We start from the raw sequence: 12,121 nt of genomic DNA on the forward strand, positions 1-12,121 counted from the left end.
TGTTTGCCATTTGCCAGTGAACACCAAGATTGGCAAATTCGCCACTGGCACCGTGTGCTCTTCACAGATAAAAGCAGGTTCACACTGAGCACATGTGACTGACATGACAGAGTCTGGAGATGCCGTGGAGAACATTCTGCTGCCTGCAGCATCCTCCAGCATGACCGGTTTGGCGGTTGGTCAGTTGAATGGTGTGGGGTGGTATTTCTTTTGGGGCCGCACAGCCCTCCATGTGCTTGCCAGAAGTAGCCTGACTGCCATTAGGTACCGAGATGAGATCCTCAGACCCCTTGTGAGACCATATGCTGGTGCAGTTGGCCCTGGGTTCCTCCTTATGCAAGACAATGCTAGACCTCATGTGGCTGGAATGTGTCAGCAGTTCCTCTAAGAGGAAGGCATTGATGCTATGGACTGGCCCGCCCATTCCCCAGACCTGAATCCGATTGAGCACATCTGGGACATCATGTCTCACTCCATCCACCAATGCCACGTTGCACCACAGACTGTCCAGGTTTTGGCAGATGCTTTAGTCCAGGTCTGGGAGGACATCCCTCAGGAGACCATCCACATCGGACATTTATTCACGCGGCGATACCACATATGTTTACTTTTGTTTACATATATTTTTTTATGGGAAAAAGGGGGTGGTTCCAACTTTTATTTAGGAAGGGGTTAAATCACATGTATTCACTTTTTTTAAAACTATTTTTAGACTTTTTTTTTTTTTTTAGCTCCCATAGGGGACTATTATTTGCAATTCTTTAATTGCATACACTGAACAATGCTATGCCTTGTTCCGCTCCATCATTAACCCACCTTTATCACGCTGCTTGCTCTTTGTTTGCAGAATTTGAGCTGTGGAGACGTGATCCACAGCAGAGCGTCGCAATGACATTACATCAGCGCGCCGGCCAGGGTGATCACGTCACTGCAGCTCGCAGTGTCCGAACAGTCAGCTGTTTGCTGGGCTACCTAATTTTCATTTTTTGTAAGATCCTGTAGTAGAGTGTGTGTGTGTGTGTGTGTGTGTGTGTGTTTGTGTGAATGTTGAATGTGTGTGTCTGTATGTCAGTGTGTGTACATTAGCAGAAAAAGAATTGCATTAAACACCCATGCACAGTGCAAATAAGAAAACTGTAGAAAACACCATAGGGGCACTGTATGGTACACTGTGCCTTATGAAAACTTATTTTATGGCACATAAAAGGGGACATTTATTGTGAGGGAAACATGGCAGGGGGCATTATAAGTGGGGGTGTATGACAGGTGGCCATTATATGGGAGGGGAACATGACGGGGGGCATTACATGTGAGGGGCATGTGACAGGTGGGCCCCTTGTCATGTGCCTCTCTCATATAATGCCCCAAGTGCTGTGCTCCTCACATATATTGCCCCCGTCATGTGCCCCTCAATATAATGCCTCAGCATTATAATGTACCTCAGCATGTACGTGTCCTAAAATGAACAAGGTGTGCAGTGTGAATTTTCAACATAAAAATTAATAGTTAGATAATTAATTTTTTCTATAATTAACATTAATGTAGTAGCTTTGTTTCATGATGCAGAACAAGAACAACTGTTGAAGTGGGTGTTAATGTCCTTTTCTGCGGACGTATGCATTTTCTGTAAGCCAGGTTGGACCTGGAATACAAATGCGACTTTTAATCGGAGATGCAACTTTTTTTCTTCATAAATAGCGACTATTGTATTTGATAAATACATGACCACTACAAAGTAAAATAAAAATATATAATAATTACTACGTAGATTTCAGAAATGTGCTTTAGAATAAGCAAAAATCAAAAAGTCAAAGTATGTATAGAAAAATACTTGCGAACGTGTGACTTTCTTAAGCAAATAAAATCTACTACGGAGCTTGATAAATCTCCTTCTAAAAGATCTATTCCTAAAATAATGATATTGAGCAAAACTCTTTATTGAAAATCACATCTGGTGTGAATTGCCAGGCAGTTTTGAAGTTGTCTTTTTCTTCTCTTCCATATCCCCTTGTCTCCTATCAAATATGCTGTTGATAGCAGTGCCTCAGGCAGACACACATATTAAGTAGAGGTTTCTTGTGCTAACATGGAATTGCCATGATTGAGCAGCATTTGTTGTGCCTTGATCACATAGAAGTGTTTATTATATTATAAAGACTTGCTGTCTCTGCATGGCTCTCTACTATGTGGGAATAGCAGTGTACATATGCCTCCATATGTAGACCAGTTCTTCTGGGCTGCTGTGTTGGAACTTGTGGGAACAAACAAATGTTCTCTTTTGCAGGGGTATGTTTTATGGCCTTGTTTTTACGGTTATTCACTGCAGTTGGCTCATCATCAGTTGGCTGCTTAAAGGGGTACTCCGGCGCTTAGACATCTTATATCCTATCCAAAAGATAGGGAATAAGATGCCTGATCGCGAGGGTCCCGCCGCTGGGGACCCCCGTGATCTTGCACGCAGCACCCCAGTTAAAATCAGTCCCCGGAGCTGATCTTGCAGGCAGCACCCCAGTTAAAATCAATCCCCGGAGCGTGTTCGCTCCGGGTCTGATTACCGGCAACCCCAGGGCTGGCGGCGTGTGACGTCACGCCTCCGCCCCGTGTTACGTCACGTTCTGCCCCTCAATGCAAGCCTATGGGAGGGGGCGTGACAGCAGTCACGCCCTCTCCCATAGGCTTGCATTGAGGGGCGGAGCGTGACGTCACACGCCGCCAGCCCCGTGGTTGTCGGTAATCAGACCCGGAGCGAACATGCCCCGGGGATTGATTTTAACTGGGGTGCTGCGTTCAATATCACGGGGGTCCCCAGCGGCAGGAACCCCACGATCAGGCAATTTATCCCCTATAACAAGAAACTGGAAATATTAACCCCTTCTGACCCCCTCTCCAGTCCCCCCCCCCCCCCCTGCCCAGTCTTTATTTATTAAACGGCGGGATACTACTGGTAGTGTAATGATGCTTAGCAAGAATTAGACCACTATTTTCTCTGATTTGCATGCAGAGGAATACTGGAAGAAAACCTGTTGTGTCATCCCTGCCTTCTTCAGTACTAGAGGAATAACTGTGCAAAAAGTTAATCAATTGATCAAATAAATAAATTAAATAAATAAATAAAGCTATATAAGGCTAGGTTCACATGGCTGTTCTCCCCCGTCCCGATATTCTCTCGATATTTCTGCTAAACGGACCATACTAACAAATGGATGCAAACTAATGAGATAGGATATCATTTGTCTGTTATTTTAACAGACTATTTAAAACAATAAAAAAGGACATGTGGCATACTGCTACATCATTTTACATCCGTTTATATCCTTTATTGTCCGTTTGTGTCAGGTTTTTTTTTGCTCATATCTCTTCTGAGCATGCTCAAAAGTAAAAACTGATCAAAAACGGACACGCATAACATGGGTAACTTACAGCTATGCAATGTGTATATATTATATATATATATATATATATATATATATAACAAATTATCTTAAATTAACCCAGAGTTAACAGTCAAAATGTTGTGTTTATCCAGCTTGGCTGTGTCTCGGTAACTCAAACAAAGATTTTGGCATTTTGCATCTGTTAGCAGATCCCCCAGTTAATAGTGGGGAACAAGCTATTTGGTAGTGCTGTACATGTGAGATTATATTGTGTTATAACAGCTTGTATGTAGAGAAATAACGTTGTGCAGATTGTCCAGAAAGCATATTACTTTGGGTTTACAAGTTGTTTGTGCATATGTACATTGGTTTATATTATACTCAATGTAAAATTATAATAAATGGGCCTTCTGTATATTCATAGGGAGCCAGATGCCTCCACAACCTCCGGGTGGTCAAACAGAATCTAGTTCACATCCTGCCTTGAGCCAATCACCAATGCCACAGGACAGAGGTAAGTAAATCAATAAATGTTTTCTTGTTTATACTGAACTTTTCTGCATTTTTTGAACATACTTTTATGAAATGAATCTGTAGCTGTATATTGTAAGCGTCTTCTGCCCCTTTTTACCATGTTGTTATTGATATTTGTTTTCAGTGGTTCTTCAAGTAACAATATTAATATGTTCAAGGACGAACATTGTTAGTAGAAACCATTCTACGATGAAAACAGAACTCTATGGGTAACTAGTAATCGGTCCTAAAGTCCCCAACATTTTATCTCAAAATAAGATAAAATAGGGAAAAAATGGACTGGAGACGTGATGTAATGCTACGCCCCCCCTCGTGACATAATGCCACGCCCCCTCCATTCATGTCTATTGGAGGGTGGCGTGACGACAGTCACGCCCCCTCAAATAGACATGAATGGAAGGGGCGTGACATGATGTCACAAGGGGGCATGACTTCACGTCTTCAGTCCCGAAAACACATTGGTTTCCGAGGCTGGAGCAACAGCCTCGCATAGAATATGAGTGCTGCACAGAGATTGGGGGGGGGGGGTCCCAGCGGCGGGCCCCCCGCGATCAGACATCTTATGGATAGGGGATAAAATGTCTTTGGCCAGAATACCCCTTGAAAGAAAATTAGGCAGATGTTTTATATAGCTAAAGTAAGTCCTTATATTAGTGAGAAACAGCTGTTAGGAGCTACAAATCTCTTTATACATAGGGGGCAGGGGCTACTTTAAGGTTCAGTACACTATACTACACATAGTTTACCAGAAAAATTATGGTGCAGTAGCTCATAGTGTGGTGTCAGTGGGGTACAATGCAGGATAGCTGTTATAACCCTAGGGGCAGATGGTATTAACCCCTTCTTGTCATGATGCCAGGGTGGGATTTAGCCTTAACCACCCGAAGGTAATACCTAGGCACAGGGACAATGAAGACACCGACGCCAAGTTACGGACAACGTTAGCTTTACTGAGGGTAGACAGGTGATACAGTCTATGCAGTACAGCCAAGGAAAATAACAAATAGCAAACTACCTCAATGATTCTACCAGGCTAAAAATCTCTATGTATGTATGTAATACACATACATACTGTATATCGGATGCAACAGGGTGATTGAGTTAGGTATGGGGCTAATTGTATGAACTCTGAACTAGAATGCACAACACAAGAACAATAGAGTCATTTGATATGGGAGATAAAAATTTATATTTTTATTGAATAGTAATTAAAACATATACAGTGGGGAAGAAACACACACGGGGGGGGGGGGGGATAGGGACAAAAAGAGGCGTCACCGCTGCAGCACTTGTAAACATAATAATAGTGCAATTACAAAGGTAAGTGTACTGAGTCACATAGACCAAGATTTTAGCAGCATGGGAGCAGATTAGACAAGTGCAAAGTGCATAAGTAATATACAGTACAAACCTAAGCAGAGTATAAGGTGACCTGTGCAGCAGAAGTGACGCCACCCCAACCTACGTTTTGGCGATATCCTTTGTCCAGGATGTCCAGAACATATCGATGTTAACATTTGCTTTGATATCTTCACTCTAGTTCCCTGCTGAGAACACAGCGACCAAATGATTGTGTAAGGGAATCTTACTGTTTTTCCAGAAAAAAAGAGCTGTAAATCCACATGGCTAGAGTGCTGTTTCGCAGACTTTTAGGGACTCCTTTTCTGGCTGTTCCTACCTTTAGTGAAATTTTAAGTGGTCGCCTCAAAGAGGTTTCTCTGTATTGACTGAAGTGAGAGGTCTACTGTTCGACCTGGATGGCTTTTGTCTGTGTTTATGTTCTGTGATAGCTTGAAATTGCCTTGATAGATGTGTCTCAAATTGAACATAATATGTTGGGGATTGATACACCGCTCTATTAAATTTGGCTAAAATTTGGCAAGCAGAATGTGATCCCTCCCCCCTTCATATGTTTTGGTGGGAAAGAGTACAAAAACTCTGTAAAGAAAGAGTGGGGCAGTTGTCCATAGCAACCAATCAGATGGCTTCCTTTATTTTCCAGGGGCCTTTTTGAAAATGAAAGAATCAATCTGATTGGTTGCTATAGGCAAAGGGTCAACTATTCCTCTGCACAGGTTTTGATAAACCTTATTGGGGACATTCATCAAAACTTGTGCAGAGGTAAAGTCGACCAGTTGCCCCTAGCAACCAAGCAGATTGCTTCTTTCATTTTTGAAAAGGCCTCTGAAAAATAAGAGGCAATCTGGTTGCTATGGGCAACTTTTCCTCAGCACAGGTCTTGATGAATTTTCCCCAATGTGCTGCTGAGTCGGATTAATCCACTAGTTTAGGGAGGGATGCGTTGGTTCAGGCCACCATTAGCTGACACAGTTGGGACAGTTCATTGGATCGATCCAATATTTTAGGTAGTGATTGTGCATTGGTTCAGTCCACAGTTAGCTAAGAGGCAGTTGGGAGTTAGAGACCGGATCACAGTATTACCCATGAAACCCTCTGTTAATATATACATGAACAGCTCTGTTAATATTGAGCGCTACTCACATATATTGTAGAAGTTGATTCTTATAGTGAGGAGGCATTTCCCAATGTCAGTGCCGGCTTTTGTTAGGCCTCACGTGACCCCTGGGGCTCTGGTTTTCCCCCAGAGTATGGCTGCTGAGCGCTGGAGTGTTCCTGTGGCTTGGAGACCCTCCCTATGTACTGAGCTCTCCATAGCTACACGTCTTGGACCTCTGGGGGGCATCAATAGACAATAGCGGGAACACTGGGCCAATAAGGAGCAGGCTCAACATTGGTGTCTGCTGATGTCTATTAAGCACTGTAGAGATCACCCCTCCCACCCCGCACTTTAAGGGGGGAGGTTTCTTATCTCCTGCAACCTCCAAACAATTAAATGGTTAGTATACACTGTGATTATACAATATCTAGCTATATGTGTGTCTAGCAACAGAAGAATGTGTGTCTATAAATGTACTATTTGAATAAAGGACACTTGCTGCGCTGTGACATCACAGATCATTACACCACACACTACTCGGCAGCGCCAAGATGTTGAGTGGCATTGCTCTTAGAGCAGGAAGGCATCAAGATGCTGCGGAGCAATAGAAAATTGCTTGTCCCCTGTTATATTTTTTATGAAGCTCAGCAAGTGTTGCAGTTTGTGGGTTGGTATTGATGCATTTCTACACTGATTAGTCCCTATAGAAACTAGAGCAGGTTATTTAGTATATATGTGCATAGCATGGTCCTTATTGTAGTCTGAGCCGGATGGAGAGAAAAGAAAGGAGAATGACTTAAATCAGAAAAGAAGTCACTTATAAGTCACAGGATCTAAATGGTTATTGTGCTTTTGACAATGTTATCTTTACAGCATTCACTTTATGGTTTATATGATAGATGGTAACATTTTTGAAACACCTCCAAGGATAACCTTATTAATGTTCAATTTTAATGTAAATATTGTTTTTATGTACTGAGATGTATTGTGATATAGTACTTATATAACAAGCTTAACACTGCTATTGCATTTATTTATTGAGTTTGGTTCTGGTAGTGTACTAATCTACAGAGTTAGGGGGAGATTTAACAAAACATGTGCCGAGGTACAGTGGTGCAGTTTTCCATAGCAACCAATCAGATTCTATCTTTAATTTAGAGGTTTTTTTTAATGAAAGAATCAATCTCATTAGTTTCTAGGGGCAACTGCTGCAATGTACCTTTGCGGAAAGTTTGATAAGCTTCCCCCTTGTTCTTTATTGCTGTAGTCCATGAAAAAAACAAAACATATTGATGCTGGTCTTTCTTCCAGTCATCTTCTTCATGCTACTGGTGATTGTTTGGGACAGGAACTGGGAACTGTTGCTTGCATAATCTTAAGCAAGCAGGTAGACATATACAAAAATATGTTTTACCGGGAAAACTGGTATTGGGGGGGGGCAGATGCTTTGGCTGCATGGGGCCCCGAAATTCCTGTTGGCAGCTCTGCCTGGTACCCTGGCTGATCATCTGTTTGAAAGGGTTGGAGTGCTCAGGCTGCCGCCTCTTTCATGCTTACATCTGCTCGCAGTACAGCAGATATTCAAAATATTGCAGTGTTTTCCCAATCAAGTGAATGAATAAAATTATCCTCCAAATGATAGCAAGGTAAAATCAAGCGCTGAGACCAAGATAAAATTCAGGGTGTTTAATTGCCCACAATGCAACGCGTTTCGCGGAAGTTCCGTTTCTTCAGGCCTGGAACGCTCACATTTTTACCAATCAATGAAGAGAATATCATGAGTACAGTACAGTATTCTGTGCAGATTTGATGCACAGTATTTTCTACTGCAGATTTCAATGTAAACTGAATGACTGAACACAGCTTGAAATCCTGCGCATCAAATCTGCCCAGAATACTGTACGTGTGAATAGACCCTAAAGGGGTACTCTGGCCCTAAGACATCTTATCCCCTAATTGCTGGGGACCCCCACAATCTCACATGCAGCACCCCCTATCATCAGCCTCACGGAGCGAAGATCGCTCTATATCTGATGACTCACAATCACGGGGTCGGAGTATCATGATGTAACGGCCCCGCCCCTGTGTGACTTCACACCCCGCCCCCTCAATGCAAGCCTATGGGAGGAGGATAAGATGTCTTAGGGCTGGAGTACCCCTTTAATTGCTTTCTTTGTGTTAGGTATTCTTGGTATGAAATAGTTTATATGCCTATTAAAATGCTAACAACAGTGAGACAAGGGTTAAAACTTAAAAGAAGATCCAGAGACTTATTGGAGCCAAAGTATTAGCAGTGACTGATGTCATTCAGTTTGGGCCAAGGCAGAAGAGAGAACCGATGGATCATATTTGCTGTGCACACTGGCAGGAATTGAATTGTCCATTTTAAACTTGCTGCCAGATTCCCGGGAATGGTATGTCAGCTCTCTTTCCGATTCACTCTTCTGTGGTTAGACCATGTAGATACTTTTAGCACAAAACATCTGAGTGAAGCACGCCAAGAATTTTTTTTCCCTTCAGTCCCGAGACACAAATGATTTCTATGCTTCCCTGCTATGAATATCTGAATATTGCTTGCCATCCCACTTCAGGCATCCATGCATAAGCCACCTCTTTCTTAACACCACTGCACAATTTCCACTCAGACAAATGCTAAGGAAGGAATGTTGTAATCTCGGTGGAATGTGACCCAGTTTTATAGGAAGCAACAAAGACATTCAGTCTTAACTGTTCTGTGGTATTATAATTGGTGTTAAGTTTGTCTCGTACAGTGCAGTGTGTTTATAACTAGAGAAACCGCTTGGAAATGGGCAGAGAATGAGACCATCTAGAGTGGTCACAAATAGCTGAGACCAGAAAGTCAACTTATTGCTCAATATCTAATAAAACTGTGTTCTTGGGAAGACTGGACTATAAGAGCGGTTTCTTGATTAAATCACTTTTTCTATAAATATTACAGTCTTTACTACCTACTTTAAAGAAATGTACAGTAAATAAGTTTAAACAATAAGGTTATTCAAGATAAGTTTTCATTTATGTAAAAAAAATAATAATAATAATCATAGAGAGGTGGTGGAATAGCTGCTGGGCAGAGCCCTACCTAGAGTATTTGGCTGGATCCAATTGTAGCCAGTATCACCTCCCCCCCCCCCATAACCATTAGTTCCCTCCCCTGCCAATAGCAAATGTAATAAATAAATATATATTTGCCTCCTTTTCCATGCAGATCAGCAGCCAGACTCTCTTCATCCGCTTTTGATCTGGTACAGGCAGCAATGTCACCAATTGTGCCAGGGCAGAGGTCACGCTCCACTCCTGGTGTAGGTTGCTGCTTACACCAACTGCTGGACTTCGCTGACCTGGGATCCAGGACAAGTGTCTTGGATTTCCCGGTTAGCAAGCAGGTAATCATGTGGGCGGTTTGTGCACTCATCAAACCAGCCATGTTACCTGCTGGGTCAGGTGGATTGGAGGGACTTAACACCCCCCAGGTCAGTGGCACCCAGGGTGGACCACACCACCAAAGGTACGCCACTGCTGCTGGGACTATAATTATGAGAATGGGTGTTCCTCTGTACCAAGTGTGACTGTAGATGTTATAGAACTTGTGCATTGCCGCTCAATTCACTCACCATGGGATTAATGGGGATCACCAAATGCTGTACTTGGCTATGTTCAGCAGTCCTATAACAAGTGAATAGAGTGACAGTTCACATGTTTGTAAAACAAGAAAATGGCAGTAGCACACTTGGTCAACAAAATGGAGGCTCAGCGCACTTTTTGATCAAAACATGTCCCCCCATCCACCACGCGGACCCTAACTATCTGATGTTTTTGCTGTGCAATTTGGGGGGAGTGGCTCCCTCTGTAGCCGTGCATCCCCTCCCCTATTTCACAGGAGGTTTGATAGTGGATCCAACATGTCATCCAGTCAGAGGCTATATGCCCAGCAGAGGTGAGTGTTATGAGTGTTAGGCTCAGTTAGGGTGCCATCCGATATGAGGCCACCTCCGCGTGGTGTACGGGGGGACATGTTTTGATCAAAAAGTGCGCTAAGAGCCTCCATTTTGTTGGCCAAGTGTGCTGCTGCCATTTTCTTTTTTTACATGTTTTGTACTTGCCACAGCAGCGTGCACCCGTGTATTGGGTATAGGTGCAGTTCACATGTTTGAACACCACTCTTCCTCATGTACGAACATGACAGCTCATTCTAAAAAAAAAAAGTCACCTGAAACAACTGATTTAACTCTGCAATTTTATGAAGAGAAGCAGGTGAATTTTCTCTAATAAATGCGGCTTTATCCTCTAAATCAGTGGTCTCCAAACTCTGGTCCTCCAGATGGTATAAAGCTCCCAGCATACCCAGACAATCTTTAACATGGACTACCATATTGAAAGTTTTCTGAGCATACTAGGAGTTGTAGTTTTGCACCATCTGAAGGACCACAGTTTGGAGACTACTTCTGTAAAATGATATAATACTAAATTATGGTGGAAATTAGAAGAGTACTTTTGGTGATGCTTTAAGTATGGATAAGGACTATTGTGAATTTATCTGTGGAGCCTGATGAATCCTGAAGGCTCCTTTGAAGCTAGGAAAAAGAAAATGAGCCATGTTTTGGAAATGAAACACCAAGAAACTAGATGTTACTACGAAACATTCCCACTGACTACTGTTGTTCTATATTTCTGTGCTTTGTTATTTAGAGTGACAAGTAGAAAATATGCAATAATTCTATATTAAACAGACACAGTCTTGGATGTTTTTTTAAATTCTTTAAATCCAGCATCTGGGCAGAAATAGTTTCTTAAAGTCATTTTCTAATGGTTTCTCTCCATTTAAATTATAGGCTATATGCCCGTGGTCCAAAGAAACCACCAGCTGTCTCAGTATGGACCTCAGCAGACTGGACCCTCTATGTCACCTCATCCATCACCTGGGGGTCAGATGCACACTGCTATAGGAAGCTTTCCACAGGGAAACTCCACTGCCAATTATGGAGCACAGATGAACCAATATGGACCGCAAGGCAAGTTTTTCGCAATACATTTCTATATTTTTGTTCTTTCTTTATTTTACTCATCATTCTTCTCATAATGTGGCATTGCACATGGCACAACATGCCAAACTTACATGGTCGATTACTAAACCTGTACAGATATCTGTACTGTTAAGGCTAGGTGGTGTCAATTTCATTTTTAGTAGTATTAGGGAAACCTCATATGTGGCAGATTTACTTAGGATGTTCTGTGTGGATTTGCCAAGGAATGACCATAGTGGATTACAGCAACAGCTATGTTGATAAGAAAAGGACAATTTCATGCACACACTGGGGTTTATTTACTAACGTGATCCCGACTCTTTTTTGTGGGGTTTTGCGTCCAAATTGTGACGCACGTCCCTTGCGACACAATTTGCGACCAAAAAAAACAAAACCCTCCATTTTACAAGGAAAATCCGAAAAGGGGGCATGGCCACGGGATAAAGTGGGCCTGGTCCCGACAGTTTTGAAAAATCCCAACATATTTACTAAGGTTTCCACAGAAAAAGTGTTGTATTTGAGCTGAGAAAAACCCGACAGATCAGAACAGTTGTAAAAAAAGCAAAATGTAGGGAAAAGTGCAAAATGTAGGGAAACCTTAGTAAATACCTTGGGAAAATACCAGTGGGAAATCAAAACCCACAAAGAAACCTACACTCCACTCTTAGTAAATAAACCCCACTTTGTCAGTTTTACAAAAGATTTGGGAAAGA

General features: G+C 42.3%; 1 protein-coding gene across 12 annotated transcripts in view; it reads left to right on the plus strand.

Moving 5' to 3' along the window:
- The window catches only part of ARID1B (AT-rich interaction domain 1B), a 405,450-nt gene that overhangs the window by 303,066 nt on the left and 90,263 nt on the right, over positions 1–12,121 (plus strand). For all 12 annotated transcript variants that reach the window (XM_056567064.1, XM_056567068.1, XM_056567065.1 and 9 more), the window contains 2 exons: positions 3,799–3,888; positions 11,217–11,400. In XM_056567064.1, the coding sequence (XP_056423039.1) occupies positions 3,799–3,888; positions 11,217–11,400 (274 nt within the window). The remainder of the gene's footprint in view (positions 1–3,798; positions 3,889–11,216; positions 11,401–12,121) is intronic.

Source organism: Hyla sarda, chromosome 3 (genome assembly GCF_029499605.1).
Source record: "Hyla sarda isolate aHylSar1 chromosome 3, aHylSar1.hap1, whole genome shotgun sequence".
Lineage (NCBI taxonomy): Eukaryota > Metazoa > Chordata > Amphibia > Anura > Hylidae > Hyla > Hyla sarda.